The sequence below is a fragment of the Oncorhynchus clarkii genome, chromosome 28 (assembly GCF_045791955.1).
Source record: "Oncorhynchus clarkii lewisi isolate Uvic-CL-2024 chromosome 28, UVic_Ocla_1.0, whole genome shotgun sequence".
Lineage (NCBI taxonomy): Eukaryota > Metazoa > Chordata > Actinopteri > Salmoniformes > Salmonidae > Oncorhynchus > Oncorhynchus clarkii.
Genome location: NC_092174.1, coordinates 14,899,317 through 14,923,384, shown reverse-complemented (window position 1 = coordinate 14,923,384; position 24,068 = coordinate 14,899,317). Strand labels below are relative to the sequence as shown.

The 24,068-nt window shown below is 43.1% G+C and overlaps 1 protein-coding gene across 1 annotated transcript in view; it reads right to left on the bottom strand.

Moving 5' to 3' along the window:
* The window catches only part of LOC139387601 (xenotropic and polytropic retrovirus receptor 1 homolog), a 33,637-nt gene extending 10,391 nt beyond the window's left edge, over window positions 1–23,246 (bottom strand). Inside the window, exons 1-4 of the mRNA XM_071133968.1 lie at window positions 22,755–23,246; window positions 14,127–14,178; window positions 1,630–1,731; window positions 1,028–1,248 (exon numbers count right to left, since the gene is read on the bottom strand). Of these exons, the coding sequence (XP_070990069.1) occupies window positions 1,028–1,248; window positions 1,630–1,731; window positions 14,127–14,178; window positions 22,755–22,823 (444 nt within the window). The 5' untranslated portion in view covers window positions 22,824–23,246. The remainder of the gene's footprint in view (window positions 1–1,027; window positions 1,249–1,629; window positions 1,732–14,126; window positions 14,179–22,754) is intronic.
* Window positions 23,247–24,068: the final 822 nt, after the last annotated feature.

Genomic DNA, 24,068 nt, shown 5'->3' with positions numbered 1-24,068 from the left:
TGAGTTCTGTACAGCTGCCATTTTTTCCCTGTGCTTCCTACTAACGTTTTTTTTTGTCTCCTCCCCTCTGCTCCATGTACACATGCTGCTCTTCCTTCAGAAAAGCATGCATCACAACTTGGCTCATTTGCACAACTTCTCTCGTTCACATTCGCTTGTAAATGTCCACACTCACAGAAAGTTACATTTGGTAGCTACTAGCTATGCTTGTATAGCTTTATGGGCTGGATTTGCCCGTCTTTGCAATTAGTTTGTTCGTTTTTGCAAGTTAGCATTTAGCTAACAGCGTCAATGTGATTTCACTATTAGTTTGTGCTGCTTTTGTTAGTATTCTGGTAATAGAGGCCCAATGGGCTTTTCTCTTGTTTTTAGCACCCCCTTGTGTGCTATGCCGGTAATACCGTAAATTCCAGGATGAGTGAAGCACGGTTTTACAATATGAAAATCTGGATACCGCCCAAGGGTCTAACTTTGTAGTTGTGCAGCAGGATGGGGCAGTGTCAAAGGGGCAGTGTCAAAGGGGCAGTGTCAAAGGGGCAGTGTCAAAGGGGCAGTGTCAATGGGGCAGTGTCAATGGGGCAGTGTCAATGGGGCAGTGTCAAAGGGGCAGTGTCAAAGGGGCAGTGTCAAAGGGGCAGTGTCAAAGGGGCAGTGTCAAAGGGGCAGTGTCAAAGGGGCAGTGTCAAAGGGGCAGTGTCAAAGGGGCAGTGTCAAAGGGGCAGTGTCAAAGGGGCAGTGTCTAAGGGGCAGTGTCTAAGGGGCAGTGTCTAAGGGGCAGTGTCTAAGGGGCAGTGTCTAAGGGGCAGTGTCAAAGGGGCAGTGTCAAAGGGGCAGTGTCAAAGGGGCAGTGTCAAAGGGGCAGTGTCAAAGGGGCAGTGTCAAAGGGGCAGTGTCTAAGGGGCAGTGTCTAAGGGGCAGTGTCTAAGGGGCAGTGTCTAAGGGGCAGTGTCTAAGGGGCAGTGTCTAAGGGGCAGTGTCTAAGGGGCAGTGTCTAAGGGGCAGTGTCTAAGGGGCAGTGTCTACTAACCTGGTAGTTCTGCAACAGGATGAGACTGAGGTAGAACTCTGAGAAGGCCAGTTGCAGGTCTTTGATGTTGCGGTGTTTGCAGCGCTCCTGCTGGGACAGGTGGAAGACGGCCTTGCGGCGGCGACGGAGGCCCTGCATGCTGCTCTCCCGCTGGGCATCCAGTGAAGACTGCAGCTCATTCTGCAGCGTGGCGAAACGGCGCTGGGCCTCGGCTAGCTTTTCTGAGAGAGGGAGAGGAAAGAAGAGCGGGAGATAGACGAGAGAGGGGGGCAGGGTCATGGGAAGAAGGGGAGAGAGAGGGAGATTGAGTAAGAGAGACAGGGAGATTGTGTAAGAGAGAGGCAGTCTGATTCATTCTCTGTTGCCTAACTATTGGTCTTTGGCAGGAAGATTCAGTCCCTAAGGGATTCATGTTTGTCTTCTAACCAGATGGGCTATTAGTGGCCTAGACCTGTGGAGGAGAATGTGACTGTTTGCTAGTAATGCAATGTGAATGTGCTGTTGTTTTTTTGTACAATCATTGAAATAGGCTAGCTAAGTAGAGAAACAAACTGTGGTTTGGTTATATCAGGTGCATGAAATCGAGCATCATGCACAGTTACCAGAGTAGAATGTGTTGATTTTGGCCAGCTCCTTCTCACACGTCTGAAAGAACTTCTCCTCAAACTTGGCGTAGTACCTCTTGACCGTGTCCTCGTCGGTGACTGGAAAGACAGGAGAAGATTTGAAGCACAAGGGAAAAATTAGGTGTTATTCATCTTCTCTCTTTTCCAGACAAGCTGATGTTTGCAAATGTCTTTGAGACCTTGCTATTTTTTGCCACCTGTGATATTGAGCAGTGGTCCTTTCGCCAAAGATAGCCTCAACCCAGTCATTTCACATATTTGATGCATTTAAACACTAGCAGCCCATATTTAACTATCTAGTCAACTTAGAAAGCTTGTTTAGAAGGGAATTTAGAAGGGAATACATCAAAACATGTGAAACGACTGGAGTCTTAAGTAGGGACGTCAAACGTTCATCCTGCTGCACAGACCCTCTGGACGTTCTAGTCTAGAACGCCTTGTTAAAATTGTGCTTAGGAGATTTTTCTAAACTCTCTCCATGGATAAAGTAGAAAGAAATGGATGTCATTATTGTAAACGTGTGTGAATATGCTACATTTACTATCATCATATATTGGGGCGGCAGGGTAGCCTAGTGGTTAGAGCATTGGACTAGTAACCGAAAGGGGGGGGGGGGGCAGTGTCTAAGTGGTTAGAGCATTGGACTAGTAACCGAAAGGGGGGGCAGTGTCTAAGTGGTTAGAGCATTGGACTAGTAACCGAAAGGGGGGGCAGTGTCTAAGTGGTTAGAGCATTGGACTAGTAACCGAAAGGGGGGGGGGGGGGGCAGTGTCTAAGTGGTTAGAGCATTGGACTAGTAACCGAAAGTTTGCTAGATCGAATCCCCAAGCTGACAAGGTAAAAATCTGTCATTCTGCCCCTGGACAAGGCAGTTAACCCACTGTTCCTAGGCCGTTATTGTAAATAAGAATTTGCTCTCAACTGACTTGCCTGGTTAAATAAAAAGGTCAAATAAAAATATGGAAATAATGAATTATATTAAATTACACTAATTTCCTTATAGTGGACAAAACATTACACAAGCTTGCATTTTCACCACAAAATGTAGTGGAATTAAACATCCGTTTTACCTCAGATTGGAGATGTTATTATAAAAAGTGTATAGTCATCACGCCAACACTAAATGGATTGCTTGAATCAGATTAATATATTTGGTTAGGTACTGTTGATTTTGTCATACGCGTCTGTCCGTCGCAGGACTTAGCGCCACTGTCATTTTCAAACTTAAAAATAGCACAGACAATTCGGGACGCTCTCGGTATAAAAGTCGCTGGTCCACAAACTAATACACGGATTTGACCGTCATCACTGAAACGAAAGCAACCCGTCACTATTTAGAACTACGTGTGGAGAGGCGATTCGTTGAAATTATCCAGTCAAAAAGTTGCGTTTTCTATTCCATATTCACCATAAACATTTTCCTACGAGGAAATTAGTTGATAAAAGCCTACTACAGGTTGTCATCTAGCGACAGTTACATGTTGTATACCCAAGTTTGTTGTGGTTTTTCTTTTAAAAGGAGCGCAAACTATATCTGTCCCAGTTCCATTGATTTTAATACAATATCGATGCGAGTGATTCATTTGCACGCTCTATTGATTGCAGTAGAACAAGCTAATCAATTTCAGTCTAGAGTGACCGATTGGTAAATATTGGTGCGTGAGCAGTTTTTAAAAAGGTACTAATTTTGCAAAATACAGTAATCTGAACACAAGTGTGACGTGTGTGTAATTTTTGTCTTCGTCTTCAACAGATCACAACTTATTGCAGCATATTGATTATGAATTGACATTTAAAAACAGTGTTTTGACACAGCTATAATTCCAAATCCATGACAACAGGAAGCAGCAACAGTATTTTCAATTTATGTTTTAGTAATATAAACTATACCTTTTACATTATTTTTCAGGATTCTACTTAAATCAGGTCAGAACTAATGAACTAGCCCAAAAACATGTTATGATATATTGATTTTGATGATATTAGTGTCTTGCCTACCCTAAGTCTGCATTGGCAGAGGCTGTCCTAAGAGATGGTACGGTAGGTTATTGTGAGACTCCGTAGAGAGCAAGGTTTCCGTACATACATTACGCTGTCATTACTTAACCTCTCGAAGTTAACTTATTCAGCACATTCAGGTGGCATGACATGGTGGAGATGACATTGACAGTGTTATGACAACAGACAGCAGTTCTAGTCCGTTCATAATGCTGAGAGCCGCAGAGGTCTTTTAGAATGTAGAACAGCTGGCCATGTTTGAGAGTTCACACACAGTAGAGGGTGAGAATGTTTCGGTAGAGGTGAAAAGCAGTTTTGCAATGTTTTGAAGGAAGAGCGCTAGTGTTTCACAGAAGGCTAATATTTTCATACAGAGAGAACACAGCAGTGGTAGAACACTAGACTGCTGCGAGAGACAAAACGTGTCCAATTTCTACGGGAAGAAAATATATGATGGACAATGTGGTCTTTACTTCTGGTCTTCCTGGACGCCCTGCAGTGTGTGCAGGCTTTTGTCCCAGCTTAGCACTGAAACGTCCGACTTCATATTGTGGATTTAGTTGAATCAGGTGTTTAAAATAGTGTTACACTTCAGACTGAAGCCTGCACACATTTCAGATTTTTAGGAACACTGGTCTAAAGCAGGGGTTTTCAACCGGGGGTCTGGAGGTATTGAATGACATACCTACAGTAGAAAACAGGAGAATATCTTCTATCTAATGACGTCAACTTTATTTCTCAACTCCTAATATTGAGCAAATTGGCTGGTTCCAGGAAATGAGGTTCTTTTGCATCCCTTTGATATTTTAAGTATAAATTGTGCACCAATATTGAATTTTAAAAGCCTGTTATATTCCATGAAGTGCCCTTTAATATAGACCACATGAGAATTCAATAAATCAGATTTTTGTTTTATATGAATAAAGATTTACTAAATTGCCAAAATTCTGCATTTTGACATGCCCTCCGTGCAACCTCTGACTTGTAGGACGATTTCAACAAACATTTCTCCAAGTTTTTACCATCACTGTGAAGACCTAGTTATTTTGTTGCTTTGGCAAAGTCATTTCTGAAGATTATTATTTTCTTGTGATTCAAAATCTGTATCTCATTTTAAGGTCAACCCTGTTACCTTAAAGTGTGGTGTCAGGAAAATAACCTCACACTCAATGTCAACAATACAAAGATGATTGTGGACTTCAGGAAACAGCAGAAGGAGCACTCCCCTATCCACATCGACGGGACAGTAGTGGAGAGGGTGGAAAATTTTAAGTTCCTCGGCGTACACATCACAAACAAGCAGAAATGGTCCACCCACACAGACAGCGTGGTGAAGAAGGCGCAGCAGCGCCTCTTCAACCTCAGGAGGCTGGAAAAATGTGTCTTGTCACCAAAAACACACAAACTTTTACAGATGCACAATCGAGAGCATCCTGTCGGGCTGTATCACTGCCTGGTACGGCAACTGCTCCGCCCATAACCGTAAGGCTCTCCAGAGGGTAGTGAGGTCTGCACAACGCATCACCGGGTGCAAACTACCTGCCCTCCAGGACACCTACACCACCCGATGTCACAGGAAGGCCAAAAAGATCATCAAGGACAACAACCACCCGAGCCACTACCTGTTCACCCCGCTATCATCCAGAAGGCGAGGTCAGTACAGGTGCATCAAAGCGGGGACCGAGAGACTGAGAAACAGCTTCTGTCGCAAGGCCATCAGACTGTTAAACAGCCATCACTAACATTGAGTGGCTGCTGCCAACATACTGACTCATCTCTAGCCACTTTAATAATGAAAAAATTGATGTAATTAAATGTATCACTAGCCACTTTAAAACAGTGCCACTTTATATAATGTTTACATACCCTACATTACTCATCTCATATGTATATACTGTACTCTATACCATCTACTGCATCTGGCCTATGCTGTTCAGCCAACACTCATTCATATATTTTTATGTACATATTCTTATTCATTCCTTTACACTTGTGTGTTTAAGGTAGTTGTTGTGAAATTGTTAGATTACTTGTTAGATATTACTGCATGGTCGGAACTAGAAGCAAAAGCATTTCGCTACACTCGCATTAACATCCGCTAACCATGTATGTGTATGTGACAAATAAAATTTGATTTGACCTATAGGTAAACAGACTAGACATTTTTTTATGTTTAGCTTGCATTCAACTGCCCCTCCCTGTTGCACACAAGCTTCCATTTCCCCTGTCACAAGGGGATTTATGGCTGATGTAAGGTTAAATCTTCAACCCTCTTACTTTATTTGGTACTTATAGTATTTCACCTCGATGGGAACACATATTTTATTAAAGTTGAACATGTGCTCTTAATGACAGAATGTAAACATTAGGTGAAATCAAATTTTTCACTGTCACACATCTCAAAATTCACAGAACGATCCAATTTCACTATCTGGAATATCTGAAAAGGCAAACAGGCTACTATTGTGATATTGCTGCTGGTAAACTTTCTTGACTTGGACATTAACATTTGCCATCACACGACTAACCTTTGTTTAACCAGCTAAACAGCTGCTCTTATCCAAAATGTGTTTTAGAGTTAACCTTCTAGCTAATAGGCTATGTTAGAGTTTACACTTCTACTTCAACAACATTGTGGGGAGGTCAAAATAATGAAAAACGATCTACCAAAGCTATTCATTTTTAAAATTAAAATTCCTTCTCCTTGCCATTTTTCATTCACCTGATGATTTTTTGCTAATGTATGATGGGGCTCCCTGGGCTGCCGGTTTGACTGAGAGGGGGGTCCCTGGTCTAAAGTAATTTAAAGTTTAGTATGTGCCTCGATACAGTGCTGCCACACTCCTGTAATACCTCAGAAGGCCAGCAGGAGGAACCGTTGGCGAGAGGGCAGCAGGTTGGTTCCGAGTAATTCCCAGTGTTACAGTATTAGGTTCACTTACAGTAGAGCTATGGGTAGTCCAGACAGGTGCGTCTGACTCAGTGTCTGAGCACTATCTGAGTCAGAACAACCAGACTGTGGTCTGGAAAAGACTGGGTGGGTGTCAGGGATATTTCAAGGAGTCTACCTTCCTCTTACGTGCTCATGTAGGGTTCCATGTACGTTTTTATCAGGTGCATTTGTGCTTGGATAGATTACAAACTGGCACACACTGTGGCCCCCCACTGGAGTTAAGGAAAATGGTGACCCCTGTATTACGTTCTCGATGACTTGGATTCCTGAAATCGGTTTTTGAAACTATGGTACATAATCTCATATATTTTGTAGGACCAAAGATGCTGAAATGAACTAGAGATGTAATAGGCTAGGAGGATCTGAGAGGAAAGGATTCATTGCCCTAATCGTCTTTTGCCTTAGATGAGAAACGGTGATTCATAACAAAACGCTCATCCTTCCGCTTTCTGCAGAACGAGTCTATCATGAATACATTACACACGCAAGGATACATGCAGCAAAAGATAAATCACTGGAAGGTTTTTTTCTGGATCAAAATGGGGCTTAGATAAAAGGTCAGCCAGTCAGAGCAGCTGAATTCTAGCCGGTCCCTGGGCAGCCCGTCCAAGGATTTTCTATGCAGAAAAATCCCTGCACTGGTCTGCAACAACAACAAAAATGCTATGGGAGAGAGAGAGAGAGAGAGATAGAGAGAGAGAGAGAGAGAGCGAGGTTATCGTTAGAGTCTGAATCCACTGGAGGAAGAGAGGATGGGGAGAATGATGGATGAGTGAATGGATATAATAGCTGAAAGATACAACTCAGAACACTCCCTGTAGAACTGTATGCTGAACAGGATGTTAGCCTGTGGCAGTGCCGTTGGCGGGAAAGTCTCCAAATATCCCTTTTACTGGCCTTTCAGGGTCTCTATGTTTTGTGTCTTCAGTCAAAAGGTCGTAGAGAAATGTAAACATTTTGAGATTTTTTTTATAGAAAGGATCTTCACAGTGCTTTCCCCTACTGTCCTCTAAGCTTCAGTGATGTCTCAGTTCCCTAAATCTAGCGGATGACAAAAACAAGTTCAAAGTTTTGAGGGAGAAATACATTTTACGTAGATGTCGTGACATGATTTTAATTTCTTAATTTCTTTCTTGTGTGTGTTATGACTCCAGTTTCAATATACAGTGACACATGATGACCAAATCTGAGTGGGGACTATCCAAGAGGGGTTGTTGTGAGTCTGCAGATTAAATAGAGCTCATTTTATTAAAAGATATGCTATTTTATCTCAGACAGGGATCCTGACTGTGGCTGAATCATGGACTAAATTGACAGTTTTCTTGTTTTTCCTTCGTCTTAGGCCATATATATATATATATATATATATATATATATAGCAACTGCACAAAGGGGCAGAAGATGTTGCTTGAATACCAATGGGATCTTAATATTATTGAACCCCTCAATAGGCTATGGGCTGCCTCTGCTATATATCACCCAATAAAACCCTTCTCTGGTGTGATGTTAATCAAGTTCAATGTACACAATGTGTACAAAACATTAAGAGCACCTTCCTAATATCGTGTTGCCCCCCCTTTGCCCTCTGAACAGCCTCAATTCATCAGGGCATGGACTCTACAAGGTGGTGAACGCGTTCCACAGGGACGCTGGCTCATGTTGACTCCAATGCTTCCCACAGTTGTGTCAAGTTGTCTCGATGTCCTTTGGGTAGTGGATCATTCTTGATACACACGGGGAAACTGTTAAGTGTGGGAAAAACCCAGCAGCATTGCAGTTCTTGACACAAACTGGTGCGCCTGGCACCTACTACCATACCCCGTTCAAAGGCACTTCAATATTTTGTCTTGCACATTCACCCTCTGAATGGCAAACATAAACAATCAATGTCTCAAGGCTTAAAAACCCTTATTTCACCTGTCTCCCTCCCTTCATCTACACTGATTGAAGTGGATTCAACAAGTTACATCAATAAGGGATCATAACTTTCACCTGGTCAGTCTGTCGTGGAAAGAACATGGTGTTCATTATGTTTTGAACACTCAGTGTATAGTGTAAGAAGTTGAACTCCCGGGTTGATTAAGGTTATCAACTGCCCCAGGGCATGGCAACAGCCACTGTAGTACCGGTAGCCAGCCCCTGTATAACTGGTTTGGGTAACTCTATATACCTCTACAGAACTGGGTCACTGAGGCCGTCTGGGCCCTGAGGAGGGCTGACAAGATTGGAGGTACACAACAACCAATCTATACACAGCTGGGTGACATGGGTGACACACTGCCAAATCACAGGAGAGCCTGAGCACTAGGCACACATTGTTGGCCTATTTGGTTGAAGAAAGACCCTTAAAACAATTTTGACACAGTGGGTAAGATGGTGGTGGCAGTGAAGTCAGACTTGTGAGCGTGCTGGTGAAGTGACATCATGATGTCTGTGTGTGAAAATTAACGGGCGAAACCAACCTCACAAGTCTGCAAACCTCAGCTGTTTTCAAGGACCATCATTAACTTTTCAATTACATTCAATTTCGCCTAAAATGGGCCTGTGATTATCGTTAGTCTGCCATGGCAAATAACAGCTATTTACACCCAGTTCTGGCACACACACGTAATGGCACAAAAACAGCAGCCGAGATAATCAACACACACCCACACACATATTCATAAGCAACAGCCATTCATAACTGTCATTTACCACACGTGGGTAGGTCGCATCCTCGCTCCCGTTCTCTCTGACACACTCACACAACACAGTGACAAACAGCTGCAGCGATCACAACAATACATTCACTCGTAGTTCTATTATCATCTGTTGATTGGAAGAAGAAGAAAAAAAAACGATGCTTTTCGGCCTAATTCATGTAGTGAACGCATCTACGGTGCATCACAGCGATGAAAACAAAGACGACTGCAGTCTGCAGTTGAGAGTTTGGAAAGGGTAGGCCTACTGAACAAAGAGCTAAGGGTATTAACAAAAATCAAAAACTCTTGGTTGGGTAGTTTCACAGTGTGCGAAACTGCGGTGTCTTCTTGGTTATGTAACACCGGTTGGTTACTACATTGCTATTACAGTAAACACACTGGGAGCATAACAGTGTCCCAATACTTTTTTGCCGACGCACTGATGAGTCGAGTTTCAACTTGGGCAACACTCCAGGCCATGCGTCCACTGTCCAGCCATAGCAACCGCACCTACAGACCGAGAGATCGGCTCGCTCCAATCCTATCAGTGGCAGTGATGTTGAACTATGACCTCAGATGAACACAGGAATCTGTGTTTGTTTTTGCGCCGAAGAAACCCAGGGATATACAGTGTCTTCAGAACGTATTCAACCCCCTTGACTTTTTCCACATGTTGTTGTGTTACAGCCTGAAATGAGATTGTGTCACTGTATAGACACAATACCCCATGATGTCAAAGTGGAATTATGTTTTTAAGAAATGTTCACAGATTAATCAAACATTAAAAGCTGAAATGTCTTGAGTCAATAAGTATTCAACCCATTTAGGCTTGCCATAACAAAGTTCAGGAGTAAAAATGCTTAACAAGTCACATAATAGGTTGGATGGACTGTGTGCAATATTAGTGGTTAACATGATTTCTTTTAATGACTAACCCATCTCTAGACCCCACACATACAGATAATTGTAAGGTCCCTCAGTCGAGTAGTGACTTTTAAGCACATATCCAACCACAAAGATAAGGAGGTTTTCCAATTCCGTGCAAAGAAGGGCACATACCTAATGGCACCCACCTACCTTTTTATACATCCCTTTGAGCATGGTGAAGTTATTAATTACGCTTTGGATGGTGTATCAATACACCCAGTCACTACAAAGATACAGACGTCTTCCTAACTCAGTTGCTGGAGAGGAAGGAAACCACTCAGGGATTTCACCATGAGGTCAATGGTGATTTTAAATCAGTTACAGAGTTTACCTGGGGCGGCAGGTAGCCTAGTGGTTAGAGCATTGGACTAGTAACCAAAAGGTTGCAAGATAGAATCCCCGAGCTGACAAGGTAAAAAAAAAAAAAAGCTGTGATGGGAGAAAACTGTGGATGGATCAACAACATTGTAGTTACTCCACAATAGTACTAACCTAAAATATTCCAAAACATGCATCCTGTTTGCAATAAGGCACTAAAGTAAAACTGCAGCTTTGTCCTGAATACAAAGCATTACGTTTGAGGCAAATCCAGAGGACAACCTGATTCAGTCTGCTTTCCAACAGACACTGGGAGACAGCAGGACAATAACCTAAAACACCAGGCCAAATCTACACTGGAGTGGCTTACCAAGACTCAATGTTGTCTTGGTAAGCCACTCCAGTGTAGATTTGGCCTGGTGTTTTAGGTTATTGTCCTGCTGTCTCCCAGTGTCTGTTGGAAAGCAGACTGAATGTTCCTGAGTGGCCTAGTTACAGTTTTGACTTAAATCAACTTGAAAATCTATGGCAAGACTTGAAAATGGCTGTCTAGCAATGATCAACAACCGATTTGACAGAGCTTGAAGAGCTTTAAAAAGGATAATGGCAAAATATTGTACACTCCCCTTGCGCAAAGGGGAGACTTACCTGTTAAAACACCCCTAGGGTAATTTGACGTGACTTCACTTTGAATATTGAATAGCCCCGTGTGTTTTATGCAAGAGACGTAGATTCTTTAAGTGGTGTTCATTTTTACCCTGTTATTTAGAACCTGGCGGACAACTATAAAAGCTCAAATCAAGTGTATTCACCCACTGGCTCAGACAGCTGAACAGACAAAGACATGTTCCCACCAGCACAAGTATATATACCCCAATTTAGGTGAAGTCTCCTCCTTCCCTCTAAACATGACATCTTTATTGCTAGGCAGGAAGCTAAGTGATGTGGCTAATAAACTGTTCCTTCCTTCTCCCGTCATGTGACCTGACCTGACCTCAGCCCCCATTCCTCACTAATCCACAGCTCTCCACACTATCAGTGACCGCAAGCATGTGATTGCCTTTCCCTCACACAGTAACATTCCAAGCCCCTGGCTTATAACCAACCTTAATTGACTCCACCATATACATAACCAATAACTTCTGGTGTAACAATCAGACTGTGGCCAATTCTCCTTTTCCATAGAATACCTGATTATTAACAATATTTCAAGTTTAGAAGTCAGAACCCATCAGTGGCGACAGCTCAATCCTCTCTTTCTGCCGATTCTTATAAAGCTTGCGCCAATTCCATAACATGGGGCGTGTGAAAGGACACGCTCACGGAGGTGTTGTTTGTTTTGCTCTACGACATCCACAGGCTTTACGGCAGTCATCTGAACATTGACGCCCAGGTCCTAATTTCCAAGATGTCTTCTCACAAAACCGACTGTCCAGACTGAACCGTTTGAGCTATAAAGGAATAAGTCAACAACATGGACAGGTAAGACTCTCACGGACGTTTAGCTCTGACGCACACAAGCTTTAGGGGAGTTGCCAGGAAGCTAACCCAGTGCCGGGCCTTAAAAAAAAAAAAGATCACACAACGTGAATAGGGTGCAACAGTGCCATAACCAAAGTGACTAAATATGGGTCTAACGAATAAATCCTAAGTTGACTTATATATCCTAGATATAGGACGGAGAAGTCAACCTTATTCCTTAGGATTCATTTTTTACTCTGTTTTGCCATTTTATGAATGTGTTATTGAATGCGTTTCTATGGGCTATAGCAGTAAAGGCCAAAATTAATATAAAAATTAAATAATAATATAAACTTTTTATTATAAACTGGGTGGTTTGAGCCCTGAAATCTGATTGGCTGAAAGCCATGGTATATCAGACTGTATACCACAGGTATGACAACACATTGGTAACCAGGTTGCAGTATATGGCCAATATACCACGGCTAAGGGCTGAGTCCAGGCACTCCGCGTTGAGTCGTACATAAGAACAGCCCTTAACAGTGGTATATTGGCCATGTACCACACCTCCTCGGGCCCTATTGCTTAAATATACCTACACGATTCCTAAAATTCAAAATCAAATTGCTAAATGATCCATGGTATGACCATTTTAGTAGATATCGCAAACGAAAGGCTTAGACCTATAGGAGTTAGTTATTATTCCAATTAGAGTATTTTGTGTAAATCATTGATTAAAAAAAATACAATTAAATCAATTTTAATCCCACGGTGGGTGGTTAAAGTATTTGAAATGATTTCAAATTGTATTTGAACCCAGGTCTAACACACAGACATGCACGCATTCTGATAGCAAACCATTTCTATCCCTTGAAAGAAGCTACACTGTACAATACTCAACCTACATGTCTTCTCGGGTCCCCTCAATCTTTGACTCGCCTAACGCCTCTAACTTCAGGCACATCTCAGGGTTGATCGATACCAACTATTTTCACCCTAATCAGCTACACTATACAATCCTCCACCTACATGTGTGTACTGCAGTTCCCTCCAGCTTTGACTGTGTTACAGACCTCAGGCTCCTACAAAAGGTGTTGACAGGCGAGTTGAACAAAGTAGCCTCTGTGGCCTGGTCAAACGTAACAAGCTGGATTAAGTCTTCAAGCTCACAATGCCACGCAGGCACCACAGGGAACTCTTAACAAAGGACCATGACGCGTTGCACTGAGAATCACGCTGTAGAAATGGATTAGCCGTCCAATAAACTGAGGACAGCTATGATTACGCCAGCGACAATAGAAAAAGTCTGGAGCAAAGCATTCTGTCATTCTCCTTGCTGTTAGACCAAAGACTGATGGACAGAAACTTCGTTTAAAGAAAGAGGGGTATTTGAGGGATGAAGTTTGCTTATTGTGCACTTTTCTTCCTCTCCCTGGCTCAACACTCTTCCTCTCCCTGGCTCTACACTCTTCCTCTCCCTGGCTCTACACTCTTCCTCTCCCTGGCTCTACACTCTTCCTCTCCCTGGCTCTACACTCTTCCTCTCCCTGGCTCTACACTCTTCCTCTCCCTGGCTCTACACTCTTCCTCTCCCTGGCTCTACACTCTTCCTCTCCCTGGCTCTACACTCTTCCTCTCCCTGGCTCTACACTCTTCCTCTCCCTGGCTCTACACTCTTCCTCTCCCTGGCTCTACACTCTTCCTCTCCCTGGCTCTACACTCTTCCTCTTCCTGGCTCTACACTCTTCCTCTCCCTGGCTCTACACTCTTCCTCTCCCTGGCTCTACACTCTTCCTCTCCCTGGCTCTACACTCTTCCTCTCCCTGGCTCTACACTCTTCCTCTCCCTGGCTCTACACTCTTCCTCTCCCTGGCTCTACACTCTTCCTCTGCTCTGTCTTTCCTTCTCTCCATTTTCCACTTTGCCCAGTGCTTTTCTCTCCTGGTCTATCAAATGCAGGTGATTGACTTTGTTCTTGCATTGATATCTGCAGTTTGATACTGAAAGGCCATGGGCTACCTAATAGTGGTGTGTTGGGGGGGGACGTGGGGGTCAGGGTTGGGCCCTAATAGTGTGTAATATGCACATACACTGTACACACACACACACACACACACACACACAGCTTATTTTACCTTCGATAGAGGGTGCCTGGTCCTGGGCAGAATACAGCATATCCTTGAAAGCCTGCAGAGCAGAAATATAAAATGAAGAAAGGGGTAAATAAAATAATAATCACTAACCTAACTAATCGGATGACACATAAAAAGGCCTAATGCACTGCAGACATTTTGTTTGAGGCGACATTCCTTATGTTTCAACATGTAAACCCTTTAAATGATGCACTTTAGGTGCACACATGTAAGCCTACAGCACAATGTGTTATAACAGCACATGATACAGTGTGACTATTTTACTCGCATATGCGCCTAAATGTTTTGCTGTGCGACCCAGACTTTTTTATTTAGGAGCACCAGTGCGCCTAGAAATATGAAGGATTATTACCTCATAGTTTTCATTCTCCTCAATGTCTTTGTGTCCGCCTACATTTTTTTTTTGTTACTTAGGCGCACACGTCCTCCTTGTAAAAAAGCTCAGCGTAGAGCCCTGTGATGTGCTGTAGAGTATGACTCATGACGCTGCCGCTCCTTAACATGGGCAACCAGATTATTCCACCGCTGACTAGCTAAAACAGCCAGAGAATTTCTGCCCAGTAGCAAGTAAGAAGGCAGGCAGGCACAGAGGTAGACAGACGGAGACCAGAGAGAGAGACCAGAGACAGTACAACCAACCAGCCAGCCAGCGGAAGCAGCCGAGCTGCGTGATAAAAACGGGTCATGCAAATCTAACAATAGAGAAGAAAGGTGAAAAAGGGGAAGTGTTCTGTCCCAGCTTTCCTTGGCATCAGGATGACAAAGGAAACAGTCAAGGTTATGCTGGTGCATCACGGAGCCAATCACACAGAACAGAAGGCGCTTTTTCGAAGCCCAAGCCCCCTAGCCCCCTAGCCAGAGTCCAGACAATGGGTTCAGAATAGACAGAGTCAGCAGCAGATAGCTACTGCAGTCTTTCTACATCTCTGTGTGAGTGTGTCCCAGAGTGCAGAGAACAAGAAGCCCCTCGTTATTGTGGAGAAGCCAGTGAGACAGACGACAATACAAGTCCTCGGTGCCAATAGAGCCGCATGGTCAAGGTCACTCATGCTCTGCTGAATGAGTGGATTCAGTAGATCTACAAACAAGAGCAGCGAATGAAGAGAACAAATGGACAAAGGATTGAGAAAGAAGTCTAGTTCACTGGAAGACAACCTATTGGTTGTTGTACCGACGTGGACAAGTGCAAACAGGAGTTTCAAAGTCTTGCCTGTTTTATTTCTGCCCATGGTGGATGATGAGCACGTGGTGCTGTTTGTGCATGACCTGGGATCAGTCCTTGCGCTTTGGGTTCGTTGGCATACTTGTGTTGTGTGGGAGTGTTTGGAGTTTCTGTGTGTGTATTATCTTACAGTGGGAATCACAAATCAATCATTCCCAATCATTCAGTGTTTGCTGGTTCTTTATCAGGGTTCCATACTGTCACCTTATCCAACTTGTGTGTGTGTGTCCAACACTGCCAACCCCCACTGTTCCCAACAACAATGATGTAAGCAGATCCATTCTCACATGATTGTTTTTTTTTTCTCTCATCATGTGACTCCTTGGAACAACAGCTTCACCATCAGGCTACAATAACAAGCATCCTCAGTTCCTCAGTCCAAGACATGCCTTTTAAAAAGTGTCCAGATAAATGCTACTCCTAGGCAAATAGCCTGGGGTCAGCTTTCGCTGCCTTAAGCCAAGCCTTTAGACACGATTAGAAATAGTGTCCTTAAGAGTCTACCCTACCTAGATGGAGGATAAAAGGACTTGCACTAGTTTCTACCTATTATCTTAGAACTTGGCTAGATCAGATAGAATCTCAGAACCAGTCAATAGCGAGACGGCGTGAGAACCAAAAGACTAGGGGCCCCATCTGTGTAGTCCTCCATCTTAGCTGTGGTCGTCTGTGGGGTTGGTTGTGTTCCAGCCCGTCTCCACACAGTCGGACCGTACGCATCATCAGACTGCTAGCCTACATCATATTAATGTGGTTCTGAAGATGTAAAACGCTTCAAGGCATTGTGAGATCTGATCATTTTGCACAGTGCGGCGGGCTGGAACGCGACCCGGTCTTTCTTACTCTGCCCTGTAGCTGAGCCAGTTGAGGACAGTGATATGACCCCGCCGTGAGCCTGGTCCCTGCTCTGCACCCCACGAAGACGGCCACAGGAATGTCCCTGTGAGGGCGAGGGCTAATATAAAATGGAACAGTCCACCGTTGAACGCTCCAGTAGTTTTATTAGAAACATTCATTTTGACCACACGGGAAGGCCTGAAGATGACCCCTTTGTGGTAAAATCATTGCTAGTAAGTAAAACCACGGGGACATTTCGCTCTTAGGCTTTACCGTGAGAAAGTGTCTTCCTCTTTTTCACATGACATTTTCTACCCTTGTTTTGTACTACTTTCATACTAGCAGTCCAGTTTCCCTAGGGTTGTTCGGTTTTAAAATGGTGACTGTGAGGAACAGATAGATTTTGACTGAGCAGCTAATTGTTTGTGGCACAGATGGTAGGGATGATAACAGCAACAGAGGCAGCGATGGCATGACGTGGTCTCCTTACAAAGCTCACCAACTGTCATGCGATGCTCAGCATGTAGCCTTAAAAAGACAGGGCGCCGTGCTACTAGTGTAGCGAAAGACCACGCTTTCCCACACTACCCACGGTGTGTGGGTGTGTACGTGACAGAGAGAGGGCAACTGCCCCTGCTTGAGCCTGTGTCTGTGCAGTAAGTGTATCAGCGGGTGCTAAAGAGTAAGTTTCTTAAAGAAAGCAGAACACTACAGGCAGGTGATTATCCCTTTAGCCCAACCTCCCTCCATCCTCCCTATTCTCTGACGCTGTACTCCTGTTGGCCTTTCACAGGTCTGTGGTATCTTTGCATATGGCTGTACTCACACAGCATGGACCGTAATACAGGCCAAACAACAACACAAGGCCAGCCAAAATCAAAGAATTGTGGACTGTGGAGGTGTGTGTATTTGGCTACACCAGGAGGAGTCTAGGAGACAGAGTTAGAATGAACAGTCAAGTTGAGTGACTTCTGACTACAACTGACCGCTCACTCTGTCTGCAATCCCACTGCATTCGTCTGCCTAATAGGCTACTAAGCTAAAAGAAACCCAAATATATATATATATCAGTTGTCACATTTATAATAGGATTACATCTACTCTATGACGCACAAGCCAAGATGAAGGTGTAGGTTGTCTATAAACTATTAACTACTGGTGAGTTAGCCACTGCATCTCCAATGTGAGCTTGTAAACCATAATCAGGGTCATATTCATCGAACAGAAAAAAACTGACTGAAAAAGGAAGGGACTACCTGAACGGGTCCAATAAGAAACTTGTTTTTGTTTTCCGTTGCAAACTGTTTTGCCCTAATGAATGCGACCCACCCTTGCTTTCTGCAATGACAACAGCGATAATCATAAACTGTGACTTTAATGGTTCGGCGTAACTCGCATCAGGTGACAGCCAGCAGCCAGAAAAATCGGCTGACACCAGCGTTCCACAAGAGCGAAAGATACAGCAGTGTAGACAACAACAGAGGTCACACAGACAGCACTAAGACTGGCACTGGTTGTTATTCTCAATGACAACCGTAACCACAGTCACACACACACACGAATACAGACAGACATGAATATGGCACGCAAACACATGAATGCGCACACAGTCACACAGGGTCAATCTGACGTCTGCATTCGCCGTGCAGCATTCTACGGTGACACGGCCTCTACAGAAGTCCGGGCCTTCCTACTTCTTGCGCTTCGCAGAGCAGCGCAGAGCTGTTGTGAAGGAAGTTGTCAAGGAAGTGAGTTTGTTTATACAGGACCTCCCGCCCTCACCTACCATCAACCAATCATGTCAATGCAGAGCTATATGTAACCCTCCACGTTGTTACAAAATTTGGGCGGCGCACGGCCATGCGGTACAGAGCTCCATTTGGACTCTGCGTGCTACCGGAGGCTCCGCAATTGCGTCACATTCTTCATACAGAGCCTCCGACCACATTTCAGGTAGAAATTGGCTTTAAGCCTCAGCCCGTTTTCCTGCTGAATCTAATTCAGAGGCAGTACAGTGCTCTGCTCATACAGAATGGTGAGTGCAGAGGCCAGCTTCCCTCTTGCCCTGAGAGAGAGAGAGAGATCAGTGAACAAATACAACACCTATATTCTCAGAGCTGCACATGCATGCACTCACACACATGCATACGTGTGTCTGTGTGTGTGTGTGTGTGTGTGCACACTGTGTGTGTGGTTTGTTTGAGTGTGCACACACACACACACACACACACACACACAGCTAGGCAGAATCTAACAACAGGTTCTCATAAATAGGCAGATTCTCAGAATACACTTCTGAAAACCACTACACAAGTGATAATTCGTCCCTATGTGTTGTGCAACTCTTGCCAACAGCCGGGAGTCTGAAAAGACAAATCATCATTGTGTAAAGAACTGACCCCCGCAATAGCCAGAGAGACATCATTCAGTGTCTGTTCCAGCCCTGCCAATCTCTAATCGGTAGGCTAATCCCACGAAGGAAACCTCCGCAGCACTGATGTTAGATGATTAAATTATATGTACTGCAGATGGAGAGTGCTATTTTCTGAGGGAGAAAAAAAAGGTGGACACATAACTAGACCATATTTCATACATTTTTAAGAATGCCGGCCAGCACACCTGCATGGATCAATATGCCATAAATCTATTTGGTGTGTATGCTTATTTCATAACAAAGAAATGCTTAAGGGACCACTGGTCTGGACCCATTTTGTTCACACACTGTCCAGCAGACTGTGGGAGGGCAAGCTGACCCTTTACAGAGATGTTTTCAGTGCAAGAAGCAGCAATGCGTAGATTAGAACTGGAAGCAGCTGTGGCTCAGTCTGACTGAGGACTGCAGCCGTCGTCACCTCCAAATGCAGGTGCTCATTGAAGAGCTACAGTATGTTGCTGCAGTCCACACCAGTTCCATAGATTGCAGGTCTTCTCAATCATCCCCATTGAACAGAGGCACTGAGTTTGTTAGTAGCTGTGATGTAGGGTTCAGCCAGAATAAGACTAACGTGAAAACAAGATGTGGGAAAAAGTCAAGGGGTCTGAATTAGAGGTCGACCGATTAATCGGAATGGCCGATTAATTAGGGCCGATTTCAAGTTTTCATAACAATGGGAAATCTGCATTTTTGGGCGCCGATTTTTTAAAATATTTTTTATTCCTTTATTTAACTAGGCATGTCAGTTTTTCAATGACGGCCTAGGAACGGTGGGTTAACTGCCTCGTTCAGGGGCAGAACGACAGATTTTCACCTTGTCAGCTCGGGGGATCCAATCTTGCAACCTTACAGTTAACTAGTCCAACGCAATAACAACCTGCCTCTCTCTAGTTGCACTTCACAAGGAGACTGCCTGTTACGCGAATGCAGTAAGCCAAGGTAAGTTGCTAGCTAGCATTAAACTTACCTTATAAAAAACAATCAATCATAATCACTAGTTAACTACACATGGTTGATGATATTACTAGATATTATCTAGTGTGTCCTGCGTTGCATATAATGTGACTGAGCATACAAGCATACAAGTATCTAAGTACCTGACTGAGCGGTGGTAGGCAGAAGCAGGCGCGTAAACATGAATTCAAACAGCACTTTCGTGAGTTTTGCCAGCAGCTCTTCATTGTGCATCAAGCATTGCGCTGTTTATGACTTCAAGCCTATCAACTCCTGAGATGAGGCTGGTGTAACCGAAGGGAAATGGCTAGCTAGTTAGCGCGCACTAATAGCGTTTCAAACGTCACTCGCTCTGAGCCTTCTAGTAGTTGTTCCCCTTGCTTTGCATGGGTAACGCTGCTTCGATGGTGGCCAGAGAGGAGAGAGGGACGAAAGCTATACTGTTACACTGGCAATACTAAAGTGCCTATAAGAACATCCAATAGTCAAAGGTTAATGAAATACAAATGGTATAGAGGGAAATAGTCCTATAATTCCTATAATAAGTACAACCTAAAACTTCTTACCTGGGAATATTGAAGACTCATGTTAAAAGGAACCACCAGCTTTCATATGTTCTCATGTTCTGAGCAAGGAACTTAAACATTAGCTTTCTTACATAGCACATATTGCACTTTTACTTTCTTCTCCAACACTTTGTTTTTGCATTAACATGTTTCATTATTTATTTGAGGCTAAATTGATTTTATTGATGTATTATATTAAGTTAAAATAAGTGTTCATTCAGTATTGTTGTAATTGTCATTATTACAAATTTAAAAAAATTAAAAATCGTCCGATTAATGGGTATCGGCTGTTTTGGTCCTCCAATAATCGGTATCGGCGTTGAAAAATCATAATCGGTCGACCTCTAGTCTGAATACTTTCCGAAATCTTATAGTTAGTCGTTTCATAAATTGATTATACTTTAAAAATATATATATTATTAATTTTAAGCCTTATTCATAGTTTTGTTGAATAGGAAATACATCAAATATTTGTAGTGTACTTGAGCTTGTATCCTCAAAAGTGACTACACCTCAGCAATTTATCAGTTTTAACCAGAAAGGTTAGATTTTAACCAGAAAGGTTAGATTTGAACCTTTCTTGCAGAATGCAGCATTACTAGTTATTGTTTATTGCACTCATGATAAATAATTACTTGGGAGATTACGTAGATTATATTTTCAATTACATATAGTTTTAACGTTTCAGAGGTTAATTCCTCAATCTAAGTTCTGTGCATCCCAGCATGTGACAAAATCAATGGTGCAAAACCAAAGATATTGATCTGTTTTAAGCAATCAATCATGTCATTGTGATGACTAACTTTTACACCAATCGGAGGTAAAAAAAAAAAAAAAAGGATGTGTAATTCAAATCAATTTTATGGGGTGAAAACGCAAGCTTGTGTAAGGTAGTAACACAAACTGTCCACATTAGGGAAGTTAATGCAACATACAATAATTTAATATGGAAAAGTAATTCAACTTGTCAATTTAAAAAGGTGCAATATGCAGAAATCAATCTGCCATTCCCTGGTTGTTAAAATTCTAATAGTTTGGCTAATTTCAGTTTATGTGACAAAACAAGCAATCTAAACCAGGGTTCCCCAAGCCACGAGTTCGCTACACCTGCAATAACATCTGCTAAACATGTGTTCAGTGTGACAGATACATGTTTTTTTTAGCATTTTTATTGTTGGACATGAACTGTAAAAACACCCGGAAATCAACTATTTTAATATGAGAAAACTGTTCCCAATTATTCCCACACATAATAGAGACATTGGTGATTGTAAACAAATAATAGATTGGATTTATATAGCACTTTTCTACTAACTGACGGTCCTCAAAGTGTTTTACGTTCTCACCGTAGCACCCACCTCAGTGATGCACGGTGACCATTTTTGTGCCAGAACTCCCACCACACATCAGCTACCAGGTGGAGAGGTGAGGAGTGATATATGCCAATTAGGAATGAGGGGGATGATTAGGTGGCCATGACAGAATGTGACCAGGTTGGGAATTTAGCCATGACACAGGGGTGAACACCCCTACTCTTACAATAAACGCCATGGGATTTTGATTGACCACAGAGAGTCAGGACACCCGTTTTAACATCCCATCCGAAAGACGGCACCCTATGCAGGACAATGTTACCAAATGTAATCAAGGTTTGAAACAATTATGTTTTAGTCAACAACAAAAAATAATGATTATGTTCTGGCCCCCCTACCACCCGCTGAATAACAAATTGGCCCACGGCTGATTCTAGTTTATGATCCCTGATCTAAACCATGTGAAATATATTTTCAATTGTAATTTCCGCTGTTTGAAGCTGGTGTACAAAACCGAAAGTAAAATATGCTATAACGAAATTTAAGAAGGGAAGCATAGAAATAGCGCACATCTACCGCTTCTTAGATTTGCTTTCAATATGAATGACATTTATAATTCAAATTTCTGTGAATTTCGTCGGTTGCCCAAAAAGTTACATATTGCAGTTAAGATTATAGTACATGTTGCCCACTCACCAACTATTGCAACAATGACATTATTTCTTAACCATTTAGAGGGTTTAAAAATGCTCTCAAACACAATTTAACCGGTCACTCTGGTCTAGACTAACGCATTCATAGCGTCTGTGCAGAAACCTGAACGTCTGAAGTCTCTAATCCTAGCCGATTAAACTCAACACCACGATTTACGATGGAGTTGAGCGGCGACTAATTTAGTGTGGGCGGACTGGAGCTCCGATGTCTCATTAAATTAAGTTTTTATCCAAAACTGCTGATTTCAGCACCCAAATAGCCTGCAATTACAAACGACATTGTCCTGTGTAATTGCAGGCTGTTCATTGGGTGCTGAAATCAGTCGTTTTTCGTAAATCGTGGAGTTGGGTTTAGTCGGCAAGGGTTCAGCCGAAACTATTTTCGATTCTGGCGAGGTGGTTAGCGAGATAATTTAGCAAGCTAACCCGATATTACTAGTTGGGTTGACTTTAAAACAACGAAGCTCCGTTAAGAAAACCCCCTTTTGGGCACCTACTGTAGCTAGCATAATTTAGCTAGCTGCGCAAGCCAACAAGCAATACCGCTAACGTTAGCTAGCTAGCTATTTACCTCATACTGGATGTATTGTTTTCTCCATTCAGGAGTGATGTGCGCCGAAAGGTGCTCCGTGAATTTCATCCTTCCTCAGCGGTTCCCCTCCCGGGGTTTCGACGATGAAATACTAGCTGTCAGATGACTTTCTTTGTGGTGAATGGATATCATACAGCTAGCTTTTTTAAATAAAGCCAGCGTGGATGATGTGACAGAATCACCACTGAGCAATGTTTGTCATCCAGATTATGACTGTGCTGCTCGGTCCAAGATCCCCTTTTTCTCCGTCTCACATTATGGTCGGAGAACGTTGGCGGGACAACCCCGAAACATAACTGCAAGATGATGCTCCTCTCCTCCTTTATCTTAACTATGTTGTCACTATAATACACTGTTATTTCGCTTTTAGTTGTTACTTTGACAATATTGTTTTTGTGGTAACACGGGTCTAGCCTCTTGTGCTGTAAAATCGTTCAGTCGCCATCATTGGATAGAAAGTGACGTACTTGTGTCGTCACCGCTCATAGAACGCACAAAATCATGCGTGTAATCATTACGCCGATTCTGTTGCAAAACGTTTCGTCTGTTGTAGAACGTATTGCAACAGAAACCATTTACTCCAAACATATATATTTTTTTGCAACAGAAACCGTCTACTACAAACGGAAAACGTTTTGCAACGAAAACGAGAGTTTATATTGGCTAAATTCAGGTAGGACCGTCCCCGTTTCTGTTCTGCTCTGTTTGCTTCCGTTTGGTTCTATAACGGTCAACGGTTTCATTTGCGAGACGTAATGAATACACCACAGGTGGATTATTTTCTCCAAACTCTCACCGCTCCCTACATTTGGAAATTGCCACTGCCTTTCCCACAATTTATAGTCTAAACCACTGATTTTGCTGTGACTGTCCAAATCCTTGCCAGATGGTCAGACATCATACATTTGTGTTGTGAACATCAGTGTCTCCCAGAGCAGTGCTATATTTATCAACAGACTATGAGTCGGAGATTGATTGGCCCCAAGTAGGTCTGGCACCAAGGCCATGAACAGAGCTCAGACTGTTCCTTGGTATGCAACCAACAGAATAAGAACCAGCAATCCTGCAATTCCAGGGCAAATGCACAACTACCTTTCAGGTCCAGACTTCTTGGTACAGAGCAGGCTATGCTCACAGTCGACACTGTTCCCGCTCTCTCAAAACGCGGCACGTGAGTTTCTTTTGACAACAGCGCCCTCAAGTGTCAATATCAGATATGCCTAGAGCATAATGTCACCAAGCAGTGCCCATAGGGAGCGCCAAAGTTGGTGGGTAAAGAAGATAAGGCCGTTT